The sequence below is a fragment of the Neurospora tetrasperma genome (assembly GCF_000213175.1).
Source record: "Neurospora tetrasperma FGSC 2508 unplaced genomic scaffold NEUTE1scaffold_3, whole genome shotgun sequence".
In the NCBI taxonomy this organism is placed as follows: domain Eukaryota; kingdom Fungi; phylum Ascomycota; class Sordariomycetes; order Sordariales; family Sordariaceae; genus Neurospora; species Neurospora tetrasperma.
Genome location: NW_009799101.1, coordinates 2,919,328 through 2,943,498, shown reverse-complemented (window position 1 = coordinate 2,943,498; position 24,171 = coordinate 2,919,328). Strand labels below are relative to the sequence as shown.

The following is a 24,171-nucleotide window of genomic DNA, read 5'->3' as shown; positions in this document are numbered from 1 at the left end:
GGGTCTGGCCCCATGACGTAGAGCGAAATGCCTGAATGGTTGTGGGTGGTACACACTGCCCTGATGTGTCGCCACCCGCCGAGCAATCATGATGATGATGTTGAGCTGTAAACACATATCATTGGAATACCAAGCCTACACAAGCTCGGAATTTTGGGGTAATTCGCTTGGCTAGTGTACTTGTTTATCTTGGAATCGGGTATCGGCAAGCTGGCTGGATAATGATCTGTTGGTCGGCGTCAGAGAAGGTTGTGCTATCCTCACCAGCACTGATACTAAGATCAACACAAAAAAGTTGACGAGGCCGACCGATTTCAGTTTGAGTGTCCCTGGTGATGATGGATCGGATGATGTTAAGCATCAAACACATTTAAGCTTAAAAGGTAGTGGAGCTGCCTTCAGATCCCAAGTCGACTCATCACTCCCAGCAATCCCATCATTCTACGTGGAGATGGAATTGATGCCAGAAACCGCGAGAATATTACGCAGATGTTATGAACTTGGAAGTATTGCGCAGACAATCCAAGTCCCTTTGTTGATAAGTCGGGGTTGTGACAAGGAAGGTTCAGTTTTAGGGGCTAGACGTACGGCATGTGTGGACCTGCGCCTTGCTGGGCTGTGCTCCAGTCGGCCGGGGCTGTGGTGGGGCAAGAAGTTCCCGCCTGATTGCCGGCTTCCGAGGTTGTCTCTACCTCTACGGCGATCGTGGTACCCTCTCCTAAGTACGTACTCTTCCTTCTGTTTGAGGAACATCGATGTTGCCAGACTGGTCGAGTTTTGAAGTGAAATTCCAATCTACAATGACCCCATCGTATCTCCCTGCTCCCTACCAGATGGTTTACCACCCTACCTTATATAGGTTCCACTTGTTGCGTCAGCCTGGACTCCATGCTCCCAGGCACAGCAGGCAACAGTGCCCTGGGTGACCACTAACACGGAAGGAGCCCCACACCGCCGACTAGGTCCCCGGGCCGTTTAAAGGAGTGTAGTTACCAAATATCTTCTGTCAATCTCGGAAGCCCAGTACCAACATGCCTCTTGATGGAGGTCGACTTACCCAACGATACAATGGGCCAACCTTACGCTGCATAGATGGTAGCACCCTTCAGGGGCATCAATCAACCGGCATAGGATGACGAGTGCAACAGCTATAAGCAGTCGATCCTCTCTCTCGTCCACATGCTGACCCAAGAACAGCTGATACATCACTTTCTCAGCTACATGATTATTTTGGAACGAAATTGACATGTTCACCTCTCTTACCATTGTGCCCCATTGAACCCCGTTTTGCCATTCTCTCGGTCTTCTACACTGTTTCCCAGGGCTTTCCATCCGAGTATCTGAAGCACAGAGCAAGATAGTAGTCCTGGATTCAGCTGTCTTCTGTTTCGAGAATCATGCGACCAAGACTTCTCTCCACCTCTCTTCTTGACTCTTCTGGGCAGATTACGCATGTCCGTTTCACCCAGGGTCCGGAGAGTCTGGGCCAGCTAGCAATCCTGGCACTGGAGTGTCTGGACCATCTCCGAAACACTCACTCGAAATCATATAGTTAGTGCCTGTTCTTGTCGTCAAATAACGCTCTGAATGCAGTACCTTATTGCCTATTATCAGCAGAGTCAACTTACCCCCGCCACTATCACAAGCAAATCCATCAAAATCTCGACACAAACACCCTTATACCCTCGAGATATCTCAGTGGCTCTTCCAACCGACGAAGAACATATGGACGAAACGCTGCAGTAGATGGATATGACGATGGAAGCCAAGATCGACAAATTTCCCGGTCCATCTGCTCTCGCCCTTTTAGGTCTAGCCGCAGACCGCCGTGTCTAGAGCGACAAGATGCCTTTGTTGACACAAGAACACGTAAAGATCGCCAGATCCAAATACGTAACCTGGTCAATGATGGAGGAACTTGCCCTGTGCGCCACCAGTTCAAGGGAGCTCACACGCATGGGCTCGTCATCATCAATGGCATCGTGGTGCTTCAAGAGGAGGCAATGCTGCCAAGATGGCTTGATGTCGGAGCTACGCAACCCCTGGGAAAACGAAGAAGGGGTTTGATACCGGAAGACTTTGCCGATGAGTGCGAGGTGAAGAAAAAGAAAAGAAGTGGTGTCAGGAACCGCGGAAATCCCGAGCAATCCTCCGATTTGGGGTCTGCGTGCGACGCCGCCGAGAACAGCAATTGAGGACGACAAACGTCTGCAAGCAAGTCAAACGACAGCTTCAGAGGTCCGCGGGCAGGGAAACTCTATGTGGGTGTGTATGGCAGGCGGCATTTTCATGGTCTTGGTTCAGACGACACTCTGTTTCACTTTCTGGCTTCTCCTCCTGCACTTTGTACTTGAGCATTTTCACGGACCATGATACCCCTATGAGACTGCTAGACAGTTCCAGCCCTTTGCTTATACGGCGTTTGGTGTGGCAACATATCCTTGTCATAAATACTGTATCCAATATCATCACTTGGGTTACCTTTGTTTCCGTTTTCCTTGCCTTTCGCAACACTAGTGTCTTTGCTTCTTCAATGCAACGGAGCTCTTCTCGACTTTGAACGACTGACAATTACATGGGAACAGATAAAGTACTACATGCTCAACTTCTATCAACGCTAAAGCTTTGCGTTACGGTAATGGTGTTTTGACTCCGCTGGTTACTATTCGCCGTACCGAGCTCTTCATCTCCCAATGCCCTCCGCGTGCTATCAGTACTGCGCTCAAGTTGGCTACAGCTATAATCGTCGAGTGCGTCCATCTTTGAATCCTCGTCGTCAATCCTTCGCTGCTGAGCTATCACCGTCGTCTTAGACGCTTCGTTAATCCCTATCCGGAATCGCTCGTACAGAAAGTCATCAGTGTTGTTGTTCATGACACTTGTTGGTCTTGTACTGTTCATTCGCTCCAAGTTACTCATCTCCTTATCAAGGGGCCCTCCGCCGATTGTCTGCAGTGCAAATCCTGGTTGCTCCTTTGAGCGGTCTAATTGTTGGAGATATTCTGACGAGTGTGCGGATTGCCTTCGAAAGCGCAAGTACATGCGCTTGTATAGCGGTCTCAAAACGGGGATGCCGATGCAGACCAGGGTAATAGCCATCTCTGCGGCCGACCACACAATGAGAGGAAGGGTGGTTTCTGTAAGTGAAAGTGAACTGTTAGCTTTATATAGATGGGTCGTTACAGGGCTTTCCTTACTCAGATAATTTGATGTATACAGGCCTTCCACTTCTGTCACTCGTTTAACACCGGCCGCAGCGGTACTAGATCATCATCAATTTTAGTTCGAACTGAGCGTGTTGGTACATCAAGAATACTGACATTAGTCCGAGGCTCAGACTGCAGCCAATAGTGATTTTCTCTTGTCTGGGCATCTGAAGCCTCCACAGGATGATCCATGGAAATATTGCAAAGAAGAAGTCTGTGGCGATGGTTGAACCTACCAAAGGTTAGTCATTATCCGAATCTTCAAGCTCGCACTACCACTCACCATAGAGAAGATAGAAAGTTGGCCGTGTATTAACTGGGCAGACTCCCCGGATATTTTTGTTGTACACGTAGTTGAAAGGACGACAAGACAGCCAGAAACATAGCAACTGTGCTGTTGGGAAAAATCGTGTTAATGTCGTCTGGGACTCTAGCACACTGTTCGCGGATCTTGTCCCACTCGAACAAGAGAGCTTACATACCAACAGATGACAAGAACATCAATGTCATTGCTCCCCAGACAGCAAACCGATGCCACGTCACCGTGACCAGTCGAAGAAGAAACGCTCCAAGTGAAGCTTTAGCGAGAGGCGTGCCAATAAATGACGTGGTTTGTCCGAGGCATTCGAACAGGCGAGCTTTTGACGCCCTTGTAGCGTTTGCTATTTCTTTTTCGGTTTGGCCGAAGCCAAAGAAGGCAGCATATTGAATGAGGACGGTATAAATGAAAAGAATGATCTGGATAAAATAGGGGTAAGGTTAACTTTGCCTCATGCACGTTTGTGTCAGATTGAACTCACAAATGCGGCAACATATATCCAGTCGTCAACACCATAGGCGGCCATGTAGACCACCCGGGTATAGACACGAAGGATTACCAAGACAAAGACCACCCCAACAATCACCCACATGATGACCAACGCCCTTGAGGCATCCTCGCTCATAGCCATGCTACACCGAGGGTCTGGGACCTAGGGTAGTAAAGAATGCCTGTGGAGGTGGCACAAGTCAGCAGCTGAAACGACGGAAAGGGGATGTCATAGGCGAGGATTACCCGAGGCGAGAAGATCCAGTTTTGAGGTTCCATCGTCGGCTTCAAATAGTCTTTACAAACGGGTAGGGAAATACCATCTGCGCTAGGATCATGCCTAGGATTCTGACCAACACTCAATTGTTAATAGGAGAAATGAGATCGAGATGTCGTGGGTAAGATTTGGGACCGACCTATGATTCCTGGAGAGATGATCGGCTGTCATCCCGACCGAAACTCCGTCAGGTTTGCCCATGGCTACGATCAGCAGCTCTGCCCGCGGCTCTCTCTCTCCACGTGTGATGCTCAGACACATGGAGTGTGGGACCTCGAGACTTTTCTTGCTTGACCACACCTCAACACTGTGTTCATGAGCAACTCGGGAATTGCCATGATCGTTATTGACTACAGAGGTCAAAGTAAGGTTGTCTGACCCATGAGGATCCACTGCCGGCGCATGGGAACTTACCTTGTTTCATCCCAGCCGACAGCTACAGACGGATTCGATGGGATGTTTATTTGAGTATTCTGTCTACCATTTGGGGCACCATCGGCACTTGACGAAAGGGTATCCCCAGGGTGTCACATTCGATTCATGTGAGGGTCCAAAACATGACTTGCTGGCACATTGTGATCTAACTCCAATGGGTGAGTGTCTTGGGAATATTTCCATGGGCCATGCATCTCGTATATTTTCACCAGTTGCTAACAAGAGCGAGCTGGGAGAGTTTGTACTGTTTGGAAAAGCAGTCACCTCGAAGCATACATGTGTCGAATACATGTAGCACGAGCATCAACATTGAATCGCCTAGAAGGGGCACGAAAGTAAGCTTGGAACTACATACGATCGGTGTGCACAAACATCTAGAAAGCGCTACATCTCGCTACAGTGTTAGTGGCTTCTCCAGTCAGAGCCTCGAGCCCTATGGAGAGAAGTTAGTGTACACTCCCCGTTGCTACGCCAAGCTATAGCTTAGGGTGATGCACGACACCACCCGGAACAACACTCCGTACCTCTACGGACACGTCTCCGCGACCAGTACTGTAGCAATTTGGGGAGAGATTCCTCGTTTCGTTGAAGATCTGTGTGTCCAGTGTCAACCTCTTTGGTCTCACAATGAAGACTCTTCCCCCAGCTCGCCCCTGATAAGACTGATGGCACCCTGATTTCAAGATCCCCTCTCCCCTGGCATCAGGGGCCTTGGCAGACTTTTACCATGCTGATGCATCATCACCAATTTCCACCACTTACCAAGACACAAACATGGCTTTTTGTCTTTGACGATCCATTTACTACACTACACCGTAGATGAAGTCAAAGACAACAATGGAATAATGAACAACGCCCCTCGGAGAAAAGGTGAGACACTACCAAGACCTTTTAGCTGAACACACCTTGGCACGAGTGGGAAAGGACAGCGCGGTACAGCCAAGGAGCTAGTGGCTGTACATAAGACCAGGGTTTTTCCTATAATCTAATACCCCATTTTCTGTACAGACTGCCACCTGGGGACTATGGTTAAAGACTTGGTTACCCCCAGAGATCGCCCAATTCACGAGTTTGCCCTTTAATAACCATGCAGAGGTGTGTATATTATCCAAATTCATCGCCTTTTGCGACGAACCACCTAGACTACTGGGTCATCGCCCAAGGATCTCGATGATGGCTGGACCTGTTTTATTACGTCTACGTCGAAAACCAGGACAACCATGCTATTAGAAGAGATCCCCGATGTAAACGGCCTCGATTTGCCGTGATCTCAGCAGCATCACCTATGGTAAGATTATTTACCATATGTTCAGCAAAGTCGACAACGCCGAGTACGCCCTTCAGTCCGTCACGACTCCGTTCCCACCGTCCTGGAATAGCCATGGAGCCACTCATTCCTGGACAAGGTCAACAACGGCTTCCTTGGCCATCTCCAGATACGCTACGTTGATACCCATAAGGAGTGCGAGTTCGGCGAGTACTACTCCTCGGACTTGCACGGCATCGCCACCTTAGGCTTCGTGTAAAAAGGCGGTGACTTCGACGGTACGCTGGCCATCGCGGATATAAGTCCATTGACTAGGTATCTCGGTATCTGCGCCCAGATACACTGAATGGACTACTGGTTGGACAAGAACTCAGTCAGCCACCTGGGCCTCCTAAAATCTCCAATGTTACTAACGTCGCCGTCGAGAAAATAACTGCCCGCTTAAAGCGCGAGGATGAAATCTCCCGGGAGGATAGGCTCGAGGTTGCAATATTTCCATCGAATCCATGTCCCCTCATCTGGACATTGTTGACACGAAGCAAATCATTGCTTAGAGGTACCTCCTCATGAACAGTTTGTTTCTCTTTTCCGTTTGTCTTTTACCTGGCAATTCCCATTTACCTGTCACAAACCGGACGATACCAGCCCCTTCCCAGATATTACCGGCGCCGACATAATCGCCATAACTGGAAATATGCGCGCCCTCTTCTACTACCCCCTCAAAGACCCGCGCATCTGGTTGCAAGCTGTACTGTAATCCGCAGTCTGCGTCTCCGGAATCAACCCCTCACTCTATCACCCGCTTTATCCACGAGACCATTCGCTGCCATCCCGCCATCTCCATGATAGGTACGGAACGCAATAGTCCTGCCCGATAGCTCCGTAATCCCCTGTGGCTTCCTTATCGGTATGAGCCCGTACATTCATCGGCGTGATAAGAGTATCTTTGGTGAGGATATGGATGTCGTCAATCCTGATTTCTACAAACCTAGAGGTATGCATGAGAAAGGACAAAGCGATGGTCAGTATCAGGCACGAATGAGGCTGTTTGAGACGGCGTCGATTGCGTTTGGTGGCGGATCGAGGATTGGTTTGAAAAGGGATTTGAGCCAGATGGAGCTGTACAAAGTTTGGGCTGACGCTGATTGTGACGTTTGATGCTTCTATGGAGCTGCTGGATCGGAGGAGAAGTTGTGAACTTGCTCAAGGTGGGTTTATCGGTGTAAAGGTATGGTGTGTCGGGGTTGAAGGGGAGGAGTGGTTTGTAAGTTGGCGGATAGTGTCTAGATACAGACAGGTTGGAAGTCCTGGTAGGTGGAAGTGGAGGGACCTTTTCAACATCGACTCTTGTAGGTACCGCAAAATCGAACCACTTTAATATCGATCTCCCAAAAGAAACCTCCCAAACCCAGCACTGACTCAGCTCACAAAGTAGCTATCCTCTTCCCCACCGCCCTCCTCCCCACCACCTTCCCACTCACCCCCTTCACCACCTTCCCACCAGTCACCATCGCCGGCACCGGTACAGCATTCGCCGTAGGGTCTGTAGCCGCTCTACTCCTCGCCCTCCCCCTCTCCTCCCCCCTCACCGTACCCTTAGGCTCCTCCCCCCTCTCCTTCACTCCATCTTTCCTTCTTTGCCCATCTTCTGCCTCAGGTCCCTGCATCCCATGCATCCCCCTACACTCCTCACACAACCCACTTTTAACCTCCCACCGCCTCCTAAACTTTGGTTCCGTAGCTTTGTACTCTGCGCACTGCGTTTCCTTCCCAACCATTACCCCTGTGCCCTCACCTGTTTTGCTACTGCCATTGCTACTACCACTACCACCCGAGGACGACGTTCCCGCTCCCGCTCCCGCTCCGGCTACCGCCACCGCCAACGCTCTGCTTTTTGCGAGGTAGCCGGGACAATGTTCCCACCGCTGATTCTCTTTTCCGGGAAGGGGTGTCCAGTTCTTGTGACCTTGGAGGGCGGAGGGAAGGCGGGGAGTGAAGCCTTTTTGGAAGTCGTCATCGTCTGTGCTGCTGGTGGTAGTGGTATTTTCTGCTGGGGATTCGAATGGGGAGGATGAGCTAGTAGAGGTAATGATAGTAATTGGGTGAGATGAGGAGGTTTGGAGATCGCCGGTTGATGAAGGTTCGCGGACGTGGATGTGGTGTGGACAGACGAGGGTGTTGCGGTGGGGACAGGCGCATTTGAAGATTGTTAGGACGCGGATGCACATCTTTTCCTCTTTGGAAACTCTTGGGACCTTTTTCTCTTTTTTTATTTATTCAAGGCTGCAGTTAGGTAGGTTGTGGAGTTTTTTCCGCGGGTTGGTGTTGGAAGTTGTTGAAAAGTATGGTTTCTTCTTTTTCTTATTGGTGACTTCTCTGGATGTAGATAATGAATGGATGGGCTGTCAAGTCAAGGGAGAAACTCTGTGGTTCTGAGTGACCAAAAAAATTAAGTTGGACAGAAAAGCAAGGTAGGGAGAGAAAAAAAGAAGAAAGAAGAAGGAAGGGAAAAAAAAAAGGAAACAGGTGAGGTGAGCCAGTCCATGTCATGTCAGTGTTCGAGAAAAACCTGGGGTATCGAGACCCGAACGAATGGGACCGTGAAACCTGTTCGTGCATTCATGTTGTGGACAACGAGGTGGATACTTTGGGTTGGAGCGAATCAGAATGGCCGGAGAAAGCGTCCCAGGGCGCATTTTTCGCTTGTCTTCTCAATTTGATCTTCAAATTGTATCGAATTTTGGGAAAAAAAAAAAAAAAAAAAACTCAATCTCAAAGGAATCACTGGGATACCACCGTCCTGAAACACCAGCGTCAAAGAGATCGGACAAAGAAGACGGGTTTCGACAAATGGAAAGGTAAACACCATGATCGACAAGGGTTAGGGTCCGCGATATCCACGATGTAAACAAACCCCCTTGACCGATGTGGAGCTGGCGAAGTTGCCACTCACCTTGCAACTACTTCCTCTATCTTGCCTTCCACCACTGATGATCGTGGAGGATAATTTGCATGAAACATGCTTTCGCGCCTGGCATTGATGAAGCAAGTCAGTTAACAACTTCAGCAGCCAAAATGGTACGCCCACGGATATGGGTGTGTGTAAGGTACCTACCTCTAACAGACTGCCTCCCCATAAAATCACGAACCAGAACTCTCACACCCCTCGGCAGTTCCATTCTATTCCGTTGCCCAGTCCTCACCAGCTCGATCACATACTCCCTACCCTGCAACAGGATTATCTCGGGGTTCAACTAAGCGTGCGCCTCCAAAATTTGCTTCGACACTGCTCCGTGACCGTCGCCTACATCTCCTCTACCAGCCTCGCTCGCAGCCAAAGACCTAAAATCAAAATGTCCCACACATGGAATCATGACATCACCTAACCCATCAATCCCCCTTTGAAAAGTCTCCAGGTCTCTCTGAATCCTGCCCTATGATTTCCCAAGCCGTCGTCCTGCCGTATTGTCCGTAAGCAAAGGTGAACGGGTGAAGCAGCGGATCTTGGAATTCCCGGACGCCACGTACCGGAAAGGAAGAGGAGAAAGAAAAGGAGGAGGTGGAGAAGGGACATGAGGGAGATAAAAATGAGAAGGAGTAAGACAAGGCGTGAGAAGGGGGGTGAGAAGGGGATGGATGGCTCAAGTTCAGATTACGGGCTAAGACGGCGACGAACGGGAGGTAGGAATCGGAAAAGTTAAGCATGAGTCTTGAGTATTGGTTGTAGAGGACCGTGAAGAAATTGTTGGGTTCTTGTTGTTGGTGGTAGTTGTTGAAAGAGGATGGTGTAGGCGAGGGAGAATTCGGTGCGTTCATACTCTAGTTTGCTGCTGTTGGGATGTCAGGATTGGACTTCTACTTGGTCAATAAAGCCGGTGGCTGCGAGAGGGCGGGCCATTCGTCCTTTTGAGTGCATGAAGGGTTAGTAATGTGGTCAGGTTAGAGATATGGAAAGCATGTAGGGCATACCCAGGAGTGAATCCCGTGCTTCTGTGGTTTTTGGATAGTTGTCGAGCGAGATTGAACGGGTTGGGCCAATGGCTTCGAGGACTTTAAGATTCATAAAGGTGTGGATGGCTAATAGTTCAATCATCTGTCGTTCCCATCATTGTGAGCCATGGAGATTTGAACATCAGTGACAATCCAGACTTACATTTATCCCATGTTGAATAGGCATCTGGTCAGGAGAAGTCTGTGCCCGAACGAGCTATTTGACTGGAAATATCTCCAGGCGCCGGCGGTGGCTGTCGAGGTCATTTGAGTCATTATAATCCTTGGCGACGGACATTTTCTGAGCTGCTCAGGAGCGCTTCAAATTCTTTCATTGGAAGGTAGAATGATTCGTTGACGGCTGTGCTGAATGTTGGATAGTATGACCTGAGGAGACAAGCTGGAGTTATCAATCAGAGTGCAGTGGTGTCCGAGGCACCGGGCCTTCACGACGAGAACCTACTTGTAGTTTCACGATGCTCTTACCCCTCTTTTCTTTCTTGTTTAATTAGGAAGTGACGATGGTAGCCTAGGTGGCCGCCCCACCGGCTTGGCATCTTCCAGGGAAGATGGAAGAGAAGAAGATGGCAACGTACTACTTACCAGTCCAGCGTGGCCAATACGTATGGTATCTGTTCATCGTCAACAGCCTCATGGGAACATTCAAGCCAACGCGTATATCCGTAACTTGTCTCGCTGCGTGTAAGACAGGCGTCGCTTTCGCTCCCTATTGTAGCTTCCATGCCTCCAAGTGCGCGTTGTTGGTAATCATCGTATCGTAAGCCAAAATACCACCAGCCCAGGTTAAGGCATCTCCTCTGACCGTTCTAAACCCTGTAACCAATGTCTTTTCCTCGCCTTTCCCCGAGGCCCTTCTGTCAAGCCAAATAGAAACACCTTCCACTCCCTCACGCCTGCGCAACAACCGACCTCAAAACACTGTCAAACAACCTCCTCTTCTCCTCACCCGCCTCCCCTCCCGTCCACTCCCTCTCCACCTCCTCCCACACCCCCCACCACAACCGATGCGTTGACTCCACCTTGTCGTTCTCATCAAAATCGCGGCTCTCCCACGGCTTGTTGAGGATATAATGCAGTATCTTCACATCCTCGTCCCTCCACAGGGACGAGTGACAGTCTCGCATCGGTTTGAGAGCGTTGTAGACGTACGGAAGCGGCTTCCACTTGCCGCGGTAGACGATGGCGAGGATGTCCTGGTCGGGGAAGACCATATGGGGGACGTCCGGGTGGGTGTTGATGGCGTCGATGAGGGCGTCGAATTGCGGTTTTGATGGCGTGAGGACTACGGTGCCGCTGTTGAGAAGGTGGTGCGTGCGTGGAGAGGAAGGAGTGATGGGTGCTGGGGAGCCGGTGTGCTGGTTGGCAGAGGCGAAGGGGCAGTTTTGGGGGATCCTAGGGGGTTGTTAGTCGAGGTTCGTCTATTCTATGGAGATGATCGGCAGGAAACACGTCGGGATCGACGGGTGAACCAAAGCAGAGAACGTACCAATCCTTGGGATAGTGGGCAAGCTTGCGGGGGTTGCAAGTGCAGGCATGTGCGCATGCAATGTAGCCCTCTGGAAGATGTAGGGTCATCAAATGATCAATGTTTTGGAGAATGACTTGGTCACTGTCGAGGAGGACGATTCTCTGGAGATGTTGTTAGTCTGATAGTCTATACAGCCCTGGTGCATATTCGATATGGTACCTACCTCATATTCGGTCATCGCCCATGGAGCCAGCTTCTGCCAAAATGCCTTGTTGACTTTGCCTTGCCGTGCAGGCTCGATAGTTTCGATGACAATGGTGGGAATACCAGCAGCAGCAAAAACAGCCATAAATTCCTTGTCGGCCTGAGCTTCGCGGGTGACCATGATCTTGAGCTGGTACCTTGACCCCACCTTTTTCAAGCTGTGGTTGAGGACCAGAGCCCCGCCCAAGTACGCCCTCTTGGTTACGAGGGTACTCCAGATCATGTTGGTAGGGTAATCAACCGCCATGGTGATGTGTAAATAGGCTATCGAGGATATAAATCTGCTTCGAGGGTTTGCTGTATGTATTGCCGGTTCTAGGTGAACTTGGAAAGAATGTGGAAGAGTTCAAGGGTTCGAAGAAAATGGCGAATGCTCTTTGATCGCTCTCAAATTCGATGTCAGCAAGCTCGCACCGTTACCCAAGATATGGATCCGGCATAGAGATAGGAAAATGTTGCAAAGTTGGTTCCACGACGTCCTTGGGAGACGGAACGACGGCACTTAGAGATGGCTTAGAGCGCTTGAATCGCTGATCATGTCAGAGCATGGGATGGAATGGGTCTAGACTCTTGATGGAGGGGTACCTTCGTCGGAATGAACTCGGCTTCGAAGACTTGATTACAAACTGTTGTATGTCAAGACTTGGAAAGATGTTGTTGGATGACACTTCTAAGCACGGGTTCCCTTCAAGTGTTTGCACATACCTCTATGCAGTAGTGTACATACCACAGAACACTCAAACCTCGGCTTTACACCTCAAGTACAGACATGCAGTGGTGACCCGGTACTCTGGATAAAAAGTTGCGATGAACATGGCGTCATTCTTAAGACGTCCGAAAATCGACCGATTGCAGGAAGATTCCCTCGATTGCAGGCGCTCGCTTATCAAGCGCGCATCAAGGGTCTTCTCCAAATGTAGGAGCCCCCACGATCGTGATCTTCTTTGATCTTGATTCCGGAGAAATCCACCGAAAAAGAAACCCACTGCCAAGCGCGGCAAACCCCGTCCCTTTCTCGGTCAGAAAGTGAAGAAAGGGATCCCGGGCATTAGAAACGCCGACAGAAGACGGACCGAGCCGGTTGGCATCGATGTGACATCGGAGAGTCGGCGTTAACGCCTAGACTAGCTTCCGATGGAATGTATATGTGATGTCATGTGTTTGAAGGAATTGGCAAAAGTAGAGTGAAGATGGACTTATACTGTAATATAAAGAGCCAGTAGAGCCCACTGACTCATCCCCATTCTACCGAGAGTAGACAGTTCCCGTCTTTACTCTGGTTGAAGCAGCCCAACTGTCCAAAACGATGACGAGCAACCTCATGATGGGCGTCAGCTGCGCAAAAGGAGTCGAGAGCAACATTCCAAAACTTGAAAGCCGAGTGATTGCGCAATTACAGGAATCGCATTCGCCAAAGAGAGCATGTTGGTCCTATATCCAGTTCAGAAAGAGCGAGAGTCAACTGTTTGTTGGGTTGCAGAAGGTCGCCGAAGTCTTCAGCAAGGCCCATCTCGCTATTCTCAACCCCGACAGATTCGAACGGTTAACGAAATGACCGCTGACAGGGTGTGCCTTGCCAAAATCATCATCCACTTTGAGTCGTCGTCAGACTGGTTAAGAAAACCAAAGGGGCGCATTTTGGGTGACTAGTATCGCAACCACCAAGGTCAAGAGAAGGTGAAGCAAGACAACATGAAAGTCAGAATTCAGGAAGCTCAAAACCTATCGAGTCCAATGGTTACATTTGTTTGGGGGGGAAGTGGAAGTGGAAGCTCAGTGAATATTGATAAGCAATAAGATAAGAGCTAGGTATAGCTTACACGGTCACGTGCGAGACAAAGCACAGACCCGATGAGAAACAGGAGGGAGCTCAATTGAGGTCCACCACTTTCTTCAAAGCCAGGCTCGAGCCAGGGCCCCGAGGAATCGGGCTTGTGATTGGCCCCACGCCCTAGGGACCTTGATTTCCATCAATTTTGGCTGGCACTTGCTTGCTCTTGGCGCTGCCCGTTTCAGAGGCAGGCAAGCAGCCAGTCCAGCAAGTGGGAGGAAGAAGACATCGACAAACAGTGAGCCTGCAGCCACTGGAACTGACCAGACAGATAGTCTTCCAGTGAACTTCTCACGAATCAACAACACATTTTCCACAGCCACTCTCCCTTGTCGCCCTTTTCCAAATCCTTGCCTGCCGCGCACTCAGCTGCTCTTCTCTTCTCACGACCGTCTGCTTTGCAGCCAAACGTACATCTTTCCTCTCTACAACCGCGCTCACTTGTTGTTTGCGAACCCCAGACTTGCCGGCCAAAATGGGTGAATCACGGTGTGTACTACGCCATCCCCGTGTTGCTTGTCGCCCCGGCCACGCCTTGCGCCGGGTCGGGGCCCAACACCAGCTCTCAAGATCTTGGACTGACCACGATTAAATGTCCACAGTCAAGAGCTCCTTCAATGGATCAACAGTCTTCTCCAACTCAACCTGACCAAGGTTGAGCAGTGCGGTACTGGGTTAGTTTGCCATGCCCCTCCATCGCCATCCGCCCCGCCCCGCGCCCGACCGTTGAACGAGAGCCCCTTTTACTAATCGCCCCCGGCCCGCAACAGCGCCGCCCTCTGCCAGGTCTACGACAGCATCTTCGGCGATGTTCCCATGTCCCGCGTCAAGTTCAACGTGACCTCGGAATATGCCTACATTCAGAACTTCAAGATCCTCCAGAGTGAGTAGCCGGTTCCCCTGCCAAGCCGCACAGCGAGTTATGTTACTGACGACGGCTTTCCTCCAGACACCTTCACCAAGCACCAGATCGAAAAGTCCATCCCCATCGAGGCGCTCGTAAAATGCAAGATGCAGGACAACCTCGACTTCCTGCAGTGGACCAAGAGATTCTGGGACCAGTACTACCCCGGCGGTGATTACGATGCCGCTGCCCGTCGCAAGGGTGGCGCTCTCCCTGCCACCATGAGCGGTGCCTCTCGCGCCTCCGCCGGTTCGGCTGCCGCGAGACGTCCCGGTGGCGCCACCCCCACCGGTGGTCCCCGTGTCGCTGCCAGAGCCCCCGCTGCTAACTCGGCCGCCACCCAGGCTCTCCAGCAAGAGGTCGCAACTCTCAAGGAGGCCGTCGGCGGCCTGGAGCGCGAGCGTGACTTCTACTTCCACAAGCTGCGCGACATTGAGGTTCTTGTTCAAAGCGCTGTCGAGGAGGACCCCGAACTCGAGAAGCAGGAGGACGGTCTCATCAAGGCCATCCAGGCCATCCTTTACTCGACCGAGGAGGGCTTCGAGATTCCCGAGGCCGACGCCGAAGCCGCCGACGATCAGGAGACCTTTTAAACGTATCACATGCTGGTTCAACGACTATAGCGACAACTGCAACGCGGCCTGCTCACCGAGATAGGCGGAGGGTAGCGCCACGCGGTTTAGAGGGTGGGGGGATTGGGTTGGATTTGCGCAGAGGCCGAAGATTAATGGTGTTGTTATTTGGCTCCGGGTCATGAACTGCGGACTACAAGGGTCGCTATGCTGTTGGTATTGTTGGCGGGCACATTGCGTGGTGTATCAGGAAAAGAGGACGGATCTGATACTAGTGGGCTCTCTTGAAGCATAACAAAGGGACCCTTTTTTATACATTTGGGACGGACAGCATGTGGTATGTATGGGATAGGGGTTGATCCTCTATTCTATACCCTCTCTTTGCACGGATTTGCAATATTTACAGAAGGGCTTTTATGACTCCCTGGACACCAGCTGGGTCGGAAGGTTTCAGCATAGTCCACACGCACTGCAATTCGCACATACGACGAAGACTTGACGGTAGATAAAAGCTATCTGGGATTTTTTTTCTCCCCCTGCACTGTGAGCCTGTTGAATTTCGAATGGTACGGGTGAGGTGATAGGCAGATGAATCGTTCCTCGCTGGTGGTTGTCTATAAAATGTGATTGATGCCTCGTGTTTCTGACCCGAGGGGTGAGTGCATTTGTGTTACAGCGTCTGAACTTTATAAAGTGGAATCCATGGCTCCCTTAAGCTTGTTCCCAGGCCGTCAAGTTACACCGCATTCACGAACATATTTCTACTTGGGGGAGGAAAAAAAGACACGGGATGCTACCGCTGGAAAGATGATCACAAAAGAGTCGGAGTATGTAGTGTAGACAGTGGGGATCATGTCGTTTCGGAGACCCGTCAGCCACGCCACGTACCTTGCTGGGGCCGGAAAGGTGCCCAGACCTGAGAGTTCCTGTCGCTGGGTTCGTCTGTTGGCGCTTAACTGATCCAGGTACTAAACGCCAGCGAACCCTGTTAGGCAGTGACGCTTTGGATACATAGAGAAAGCATCCGATCGCGGGCATCCGTCTTCTGGCTGTCCATGGACGCAATGACACACTGGAGGTTTTTCCACCTAACTTCAAACACGGCCAACCACCAACCAATCGATCGATCAGCTGCACTGCACTGCATTGACAACAACCACTGCATTTTACCCCAATCGAAGGTCTGATGTGATTCTCCAGACAACATCAAACACCAGATTGATCTCGACCTCTGATCGATAGCAACACATTTTCTCTTCCTCTTTTTTTCCTTGTCTTTCTCTCCCATTTTTTGCATTGGGCATTCGCGTCTGCTTCTTTGATCTTGCAAGAGATACCCACCATTTTGTTCAAGTCATTCAGTTTCGAAGCGCTTCGTCAGCATTGAAACGAACCATCCCATCATCCCCAGCCATTCACACAGCATTGCCGTGGCGATTCATCACCTAGCATCAGTGCTGCCTGCCTGCCAGCCCAGCCCTGTTGACCTTTGGTCCACACAGATCACGATAAATCCATTCGATCCGTATCTACCAACGAAAAACCCCTGCTTTATCAAGTTGACTGTCGCTATCCTAACAAGCCAAGACATTCACGACGCTCTCTCCGGCCGATCGCTTCGCGTCACAGTCACACGACCAAACTCCCCCGAGTGACCTGAAAGCTGCTGCCTTTCGTCATCGCCGGGTCGTCCTTCTATGATTTGAACATCAACAACACCACACGAACCTTTTAACCTCGACAACAACAATTCAACACACAAACAAGCAGCCGAAGATCCCGGCCATATACAACGGCAACGGCAACGGCAACCATGGCCCCCCCAGCCGAGATCTCCATCCCCACAACCTCCATATCCACCCCTTCTTCCGAATCCGGTGGCTCCTCAAAACCCTTCACACTCTATAACATCACTCTCCGACTTCCCCTCCGCTCCTTCGTCGTCCAAAAGCGCTACTCCGACTTCCTCGCCCTGCACCAAGCCCTCACCTCCCTTGTCGGATCCCCGCCCCCCGAACCCTTGCCCGCCAAAAACTGGTTCAAATCCACCGTCAACTCCCCCGAGCTGACGGAAAAGCGCCGCGTCGCTCTCGAGCGCTACCTCCGCGCCATTGCCGAGCCGCCCGATCGTCGGTGGCGTGATACGCCCGTCTGGCGCGCGTTTCTGAACCTGCCCGGCGGGGCTAGCGGTGCCAATGCCGCCGCTAGTACTGCGGGTAGTGGCAGCGGAATCGAGGGAAAAATTCCCGCTATAGGCCTGAAGGACGCGAACCTCGCTGCTGCCAGTGACCCGGGCACGTGGCTGGATTTGCACCGCGAGCTGAAGGGTGCGCTGCACGAGGCGCGCGTGGCGCTGGGAAGGAGGGATGGGGCGACGGAGAATATGACGAAGCTGGAGGCGGGCGCGGCGGCCAAGAGGGCGCTGGTTAGGGCGGGCAGCTTGCTGGGCGCGTTGCAGGAGGGCTTGGGGGTTCTGAAGAGTAGTGGACGGGTCGGGGAGGGGGAACTCAGGAGACGAAGGGACCTGCTGGCGGCCGCGAGGGTGGAGAGGGATGGGTTGGATAAGCTCAGTTCGAGCTTGGCGCATGCGAGCAGGGAGGCGGCGAGGCAGGCTTCGATTAGTGGGCCATCGGGGAGTGGGAGTAGTAGTGGGGAGGCCGGGGAGAGGGCCAAGTTGTTTGCTGGGTCTTCTGGTGCTGGTGGAGGGTCGGTGAGAGGAGGGAGGGTATTGGGCGCCCCGTTGCCGGAGACGGAAAGGACGAGGGAGTTGGATAATGAGGGGGTGCTGCAGCTGCAGAGGGATACGATGCGCGATCAGGATATGGAGGTGGAGGCGCTGGCGAGGATTGTCAGGCGGCAGAAGGAAATGGGACTGGCTATCAACGACGAGGTTGAGCGGCAGACGAACATGCTGGATAACCTCAACACTAATGTTGATGTGGTGGATAAGAAGTTGAGGGTCGCCAAGGGACGGGTCAAGAGGCTTGGTTGACGTGAGGCGCCGCTTCCCGAGTGGGATCATGAAAGTTTTACACAGGATGAGGATGAGGAGAATAACGACGGTGATAGTCTGAACAGGATGATGTTTATCATGTCAAGCGAGGAAGGCTCCGTGGCGGAGGTTGTGGTTGTTCCTACTACGGTGGCACAAGAAGACCAGCACGGAGCTATCCACAGACCCCGAAATGGCCGCTTACGACTACGACGAGACCAATGGCTGTATGAATTATCATCGGACGACGACGGACACGACGACCACAGCAGCACCAAAGACGAGAAGAAGAGCAGGACCGCATCACAACAACAGCCACAAGGGGACGAAGGAATGGGGAAACGAAATGAAGGCTTGAGAGCAAAGGGTAGGCCCTCGGGAGGCGGCGGCGGCGGCGGCGAAGAAGGTAACATGTTTGATGCTTTCCTTTTGCTTTGTGTCAAGGGCGTTCTCGCCGGCGTCCAAGGGTTTTGGTTGTTGCAGTGGGTGTTGGGGAGGTTGTCGGATGTGCTCACTTGCGTGGTGGAGTTTGGCCTACTTCTTTTGGGACAACCTACGGAGTCATTTGGTTGATGCATCATTCTTTTCCCTTGACAAACTCTTTTGCTACGGAGCTACTTCTCTTCTGTGTCGAGGAGTTTGGGTTGTTGTTTGTGAGAGTCCTGTTTGTTATACCGTTTGGCTTATATATCTGTCATTCATTCCAGTTTACAGCGTGGTGGATCTATCAGTTGGGTTGGAGACCGGGGGAGACCTTGCTCTCATCATATAGCGCAAAAGAAACTCTGATCAAATTGTTTATTGCCTAGCCTGGCTGAAGTCGAGGTTACAAAGCATAGTACGCTCGTAAACATGTCTGTTGTAGGAGGCAGGCGGTGAGTTTGATACCCTTCACTACAACTTGGCGTGGCTGGGCCCGAGGCTCCCAGCCATCTGGTTACAGCGGTTGACCCTCGTACCCTGTAGTGTATATAGTTCAGAAAACCAGAGGTCCCAGTTACGTCACGGATGGGGACGTAAGTTGGTTGCCCAGCAACGGTTGAGCTCCTCTCCTGTCACTTTGCGAGTTTGAATTCCCATCCAACATGATGCGATTCCCAAAGCTTCGTTGATGTAGAGTGCGCTTACCACATAGGTGTAGGTGAATGTTAGAAGAGAACAATTGTCGAGCAAGGGCCAAGCCGCGCCGGGTAGCCTGGGCATGTTTCGAAACTTTGGTCACGTCAGCGCTTCGCTTAAGGGTCTCATGCACAGCCTATTACTTTGAGGACGTCGAATTGGCGGTAGATGATTTGTTACAACTAGGTTGTGCAACTTTCAGCTGATTGATACATCTAGGATATACGGATTATGGATATACGACACAGGGTAATCTATTTCGCCATCGTATTGGAGACGGGTTCCTGCCTTTCCGGGAGCAAGAGGGACATCGCACACTACGTACCTCTACTCACACTACAGAATACATGTGCCGGTTCAGCTGCTGACTGCGCCAGCACGGCCAGGCTGTCAACCCCTGTACCCCGCCCAAAACTCCACAGGTTCCTGCCCCTGTCGGTCAATGGCACTGTAGAGGAAGTAAACAATGCCTGGGCGGGACGGGAGCACCGCCTTCCACTTCCACTTCACTTGCACGCAGTTTCCCAATCACTCCAACCAACAAGCAGGGCGTCGCACACACAAAATGCAACCATGCACGCCCTGAACCTGTTGTGGCTAGCTTCCCGATTTTCTCTTTTTCCCATCTGTCTTCTTCAAAGCCCCTTCCTCCTCCGATCCAGACAGAGGACAACCTGAACCCTTCAACGCTTGTGTGCGCCGGCCACCGACATTAAATCTTGTCCCATACATCAACTTGCTGGTCGCGTGACAACACCTAACGACGGTCATTGCAGTCCACAACTCTCATATCTTGACCTTGGACAACCACATTCGATCGCAACGAAGCCGGACATGTAAGTAAGCCCACCACCATTCCTTCGAGCTCCCAGCGTCGTGCGTCTTCGCGAGCTGTCAAGAGCGCCCTGGTGCGCCAGCTGCTGCATGTCTCTGCGCCTTTGTCCCTTTCGCGTATTCCGGGTTACACTGAGGACTGAGGCTGACACACACATGGCAGACTTCTGCCGCTCTCCAGTACTTCTGGCTGCCTTCATGGCTGCCCACGAGCACTATAGAACAACCTGATATTCGAACTTCAAGACCCCTTCATATTTTGCGACCGTCTGCAGGCTTATTGACGGCATCTCTCTCCGAAAACATCACTCAGACTTATCCGGTTACGGTCTGGTCACGGAATGGATGAAGCACCGCCACCTCCTCCGCCGCCCCACGGCAAAAATCCAAAAACATCGGCTGGCTCAAGTGCTCTTCCGCCTAGGAAATACGATGTATTTATCATACCGGAGCACTCTGCTGGTGCTGGCTTCCTATATCTACCATCCTTGCAACCGCAATGGAACAGCTTCTGTGCAGGTGTCATCTCCACCCTTGCTGCACTGCTCCTAGGGAAGGCGCTGACGCCGGCTTTTCTGTCATGGTGGCACAGCGGGATGGGCAGCGTTGGGCTGTCAGTACTCCTGGTTGTGGTAGCGGTGGGATCTTGGTCTCTCGGCCGATCTACAAGCAACGTAAAGCTGGGGTCGGGAAGCGACTGGCAAAAGACAACTGGCGAATCCGATGCCTCTGGGGCGTTCAAGACAGCGCCCCCTTATGAAGACTTCAAGTCTACGCACGCGCCGCCACCACGTCCCCCTACACCTCCCACGGATCCCGAGACTCCGGCCGATGAGTGGTCGCGTCCTTCGTGGAAGGAGAACAATGACGCGGAACCGGAACCACATGTTGAGCCCGAGCCGGAGCCGGAACCCAAGGCCAAGCACAGACCACAATCCCCAACACAAACTCGATCGCACAAGAGACCGCAGTCTCCCACACAGACAAGGTCACACCGGAGATCTCAGTCCCCTGTCCAAACTCGGTCCCACACCAAGTCCCAGTCTAAATCCCACTCCAAGACACAAGCAAGATCGCAGCCGAAACACCAGCCACCGCCAGAGCCTGAGCTTCGTCCTGAAGATGATCCGGATTACGAACAGGAGCCAGTGCCGGAGCCGCATAGACAGGAGTCAGTCGACTCTCAAGAGCCTCCGCATGGGCCTTCCACTCCTCTTGACCCTGAAGATCCAACCAAGTCTGAAGTTTCCTCAAAAGGCGCATGGGAAAAGGCGAGAGAGGAGACTAGAAGGCGGGAGGAGGAGCGTAAGGCCAGGGAAGCCGAACTCAAGAGGCGCGATGATGCGGCTCGCCGTCTGCGTGAGCTCCGAGAACGTGATGCGCGTGAGCGCGAGAAACGGGAGAAGGAGGCCCGTGAGAGGGAAGAAAGAGAGAGGGAGCGCAAGGAACAAGAGACTCTGGAGAAGGAGCGCCTGGAGCGCGAGATTAGAGAAAAGGTGGAGCAGGAACTACGCCAAAAGGCCGAATGGGAAGCCAAGGAACTCGCTGCTATAGAAAAGGAGCGATTGGCAAGAGAACGGGAGGCCAAGGAACGCGAGCGCCAAATCAAGCTGGAACAAGAAGCCAGACAGCGTGAACGGGAGAGGCTCCTGCGCGAGCAGCTGACGCGTGAGCGCGAAGCCAGGGAGCGTGAAGCCAAAGAACGCGAGGAAAAGGACCGCGAGGCTAAGGAGCGTGAGCTGCGCGAAGCCCGTGAGCGGGAGGAACTGAGACAGAAGGACGAGGCCATACAACGTGAGGAAGAAAGGAAACGGTTCGAGAGGGATCGGCAAGAGGCGAAGGACCGTGAAGTCCGGGAAGCCATCAGGCGAAGGGAACGGGAAGCTCGTGAAGCCCGCGAAGCACAAGAACAGCGGGATCGGGAGGAGCGCCTTGAGCAGCTTCGGCGAGAAGACGAGGAGATGGAAAAGGAGAAGGAGAGGCTTGCGCGCAAGGAAACACCGTATGCGATGCCAAAGGTTGGCGAAAGGACCAGCTTGTGGCCAAATGGCAGACCACCTTCGATTGTTACTCCTTCGGCCACCGCCTCGCAGACTTCTCATGCTTCCACCGCTCGTACTTCGACCCCGCGCGCATCGCCCGCGCCACCACACTCGCCCACAAAATCGCCTAATCCAGCGGCAGCGAGGACGGCATCGCCAAAGCCCGCATCCCCCAGACCAGCTTCGAGTGCAACAGGCACTGCTGACGAGTACTCTTACCGGCCATACGACAAGCCTAAAAACCCTACCGCGGCCCGTAAAAAGTCCATCTCGGATCTCTCAGAGGACTCGTACGCTCAGTCTGCCACCACCAACAACACTAGCCCTCCGCCTTCGATGCGGGCTCCATACCACACTGACGATCCTGGCAAGATCGTCATCAAGGCCGTCTATAACTTTGTCAACCATTTTTCGAAAACCCCTGCCTCGCAGCTTATCTCCGGTATCGGCACCGTAACCGACGGGCTCATCCTCCGCATCTCGACCGCAGGTCTTTTCGTGGATGACGATGTGCGCGGCGTTGCCCAACGAGAGTGGGACATCAAGGCCTGGACCCTTAAGCAGGTCGAAGTCTGGTGTCCTGTGCTCGCTGCTAGCTCCGCTAACGGCACAGGAGTTGCCTCGGGGGCCATCCCATCCTCACACCCGCTCTTCAAAATGATGCCCACAAGCAGCGCCATGCGCCGCGCGGCCGAGAAAGCTGCTACCAGGGCCTTTAATGGCGAGGAGGCCGTGGCCTACCTGAACGAATTAGGTACCTGCTGCAGTACGAACTGCCGGTTGGGCCTGAATGCTAACAGCTCGGGCTCTTCGGCGACTGGGTCGGCTGCTTCGCAAGAGGCGGACGGATGGAAGTTCCGAGGTCTGCATCTCCTTCGAACATCGATCCGCGATCAGGAGGGCAAACGTTTCTTGTTTGTCGTCGGCGAAGAGGAGGCGTGGAAGATTGCAAAGGGTCTTCAGTCGCTTCGGAGCGGTAGCCAGGCTCGGGCTGTCGCGGTTTCCGGCTTCAGTGGGATTGAGGCCAAGGGCATTCTTGAAACACTGGGTTGGAGTTAGTATGTCCGGACCTGAAATGTTTGCGTAATGTCAATATCAGTTAGCCATGATGAAGGATATGAGCGGTTTGACTTTGTTGATGTTTGCTTGTCCTGTCAGTTGAGCGATATACCCAAATCTTTGGCTGGCAAGTTTCTGGTCGGGGAGAAGATGGGCATTTAAGGGAGAAATACGATGTTGTGTATTTGTATTTGGACGGAATGTTTGAGTGATGATCTGGCTGCGAGGCAACCTCAGATACATTCCAGTAAACATGAGACAGGACTTGATGGTACATCTGGTACTTGACTAGAACTTTCTTGAAATAAGATGCCATCTCAAGTCAAGTTAATTGATCATAGATGCTGTCGACTCATGGGGTCATACCAACTTGCCGGTCCGAAGTGCTCATTTATATGTATTCTCCAAGTCTCAACTGGGTTAGATACCCTTCTCAGATCTCCAATCCCTTCTCCGCCCTCGAGAAATCAGTGATGGAATGTTAAGCAGCCCTAACCTCCGCCCACCAAACACACATCCATCCATCCATCTCTTTCCTTTCCGTCTTCTTACTCTTTCAGCCCCCTCAAATCAACTTTAATATCCAACGAACTCTTCGCCAAAGTCTTCCCATCCCAGCTATTTCCGTCGCACTTCAACTTTTTCCCCTGCTCTGAAGTCAACGTGGCTATTTTCTCATGATCATCTTCTTCCACCCTCTCCGAATACAACCACATCTCATGAAGATGAAGCTTTGTAGCAGCTCTTCCTTGAAGTTCGGCTGCGGTGGGTCCAGCCTCATTCCCGTCGCTGTCAACAGCAATGGCGGTGGTGGCGTCCGCAGAAGAAGGAAGCGGGAAGCACAAGGGCCCTGGCTGGACTGATGTTGGGAGACCTGAGGCTTTGAGGGCTTGGGTGATGAGGGCAATGAGGGATGTGTCGGTCACTTTTGTTGTGGGGGGTGTTAGTGGGTGTATTTATGTGGTGGAAGGGTAATGGAAAGATGATGGAAGGGTAATGGAAGGGTAATGGAAGGGTAATGGAAGGGTAATGGAAGGGTAATGGAAGGGTTATATAAGATGTAATAAGAAAGGTAGAGAAGG

General features: G+C 52.1%; 8 protein-coding genes across 8 annotated transcripts; 4 read left to right on the top strand and 4 right to left on the bottom strand.

Moving 5' to 3' along the window:
• Positions 1–1,397: 1,397 nt before the first annotated feature.
• NEUTE1DRAFT_110118 (uncharacterized protein) lies at positions 1,398–2,195 on the top strand (the record flags this gene model as incomplete). The annotated part of the gene is made up of 2 exons (XM_009852723.1): positions 1,398–1,551; positions 1,618–2,195. 2 exons carry the CDS (start codon positions 1,398–1,400, stop codon positions 2,193–2,195), a joined length of 732 nt encoding a protein of 243 aa, XP_009851025.1.
• Positions 2,196–2,601: 406 nt separating this feature from the next.
• Positions 2,602–4,156, bottom strand: NEUTE1DRAFT_137717 (uncharacterized protein; the record flags this gene model as incomplete). Its single annotated transcript, XM_009852722.1, has 3 exons — positions 2,602–3,137; positions 3,689–3,944; positions 4,007–4,156. The coding sequence occupies 3 exons, from the start codon at positions 4,154–4,156 to the stop codon at positions 2,602–2,604; spliced, it is 942 nt and encodes a 313-aa protein (XP_009851024.1).
• Positions 4,157–7,021: 2,865 nt separating this feature from the next.
• Positions 7,022–8,221, bottom strand: NEUTE1DRAFT_100829 (uncharacterized protein; the record flags this gene model as incomplete). The annotated part of the gene is made up of 3 exons (XM_009852721.1): positions 7,022–7,112; positions 7,364–7,365; positions 7,475–8,221. 3 exons carry the CDS (start codon positions 8,219–8,221, stop codon positions 7,022–7,024), a joined length of 840 nt encoding a protein of 279 aa, XP_009851023.1.
• Positions 8,222–9,808: 1,587 nt separating this feature from the next.
• NEUTE1DRAFT_122281 (uncharacterized protein) lies at positions 9,809–10,178 on the bottom strand (the record flags this gene model as incomplete). Its single annotated transcript, XM_009852720.1, has 3 exons — positions 9,809–9,896; positions 9,963–10,086; positions 10,147–10,178. The coding sequence occupies 3 exons, from the start codon at positions 10,168–10,170 to the stop codon at positions 9,835–9,837; spliced, it is 210 nt and encodes a 69-aa protein (XP_009851022.1).
• A 471-nt stretch (positions 10,179–10,649) lies between these two features.
• NEUTE1DRAFT_122280 (uncharacterized protein) lies at positions 10,650–12,079 on the bottom strand (the record flags this gene model as incomplete). The annotated part of the gene is made up of 3 exons (XM_009852719.1): positions 10,650–11,396; positions 11,491–11,633; positions 11,696–12,079. 3 exons carry the CDS (start codon positions 11,981–11,983, stop codon positions 10,892–10,894), a joined length of 936 nt encoding a protein of 311 aa, XP_009851021.1.
• A 2,091-nt stretch (positions 12,080–14,170) lies between these two features.
• On the top strand, positions 14,171–15,064 carry NEUTE1DRAFT_42469 (uncharacterized protein; the record flags this gene model as incomplete). The annotated part of the gene is made up of 3 exons (XM_009852008.1): positions 14,171–14,241; positions 14,338–14,450; positions 14,517–15,064. Coding segments are annotated over 3 exons (732 nt in total), but the record flags the coding sequence as incomplete, so codon positions are not given.
• Positions 15,065–16,856: 1,792 nt separating this feature from the next.
• Positions 16,857–18,825, top strand: NEUTE1DRAFT_146434 (uncharacterized protein; the record flags this gene model as incomplete). The annotated part of the gene is made up of 2 exons (XM_009852718.1): positions 16,857–18,017; positions 18,081–18,825. 2 exons carry the CDS (start codon positions 16,857–16,859, stop codon positions 18,606–18,608), a joined length of 1,689 nt encoding a protein of 562 aa, XP_009851020.1.
• A 1,504-nt stretch (positions 18,826–20,329) lies between these two features.
• Positions 20,330–23,263, top strand: NEUTE1DRAFT_63327 (uncharacterized protein; the record flags this gene model as incomplete). Its single annotated transcript, XM_009852717.1, has 1 exon — positions 20,330–23,263. One exon carries the CDS (start codon positions 20,330–20,332, stop codon positions 23,087–23,089), a length of 2,760 nt encoding a protein of 919 aa, XP_009851019.1.
• Positions 23,264–24,171: the final 908 nt, after the last annotated feature.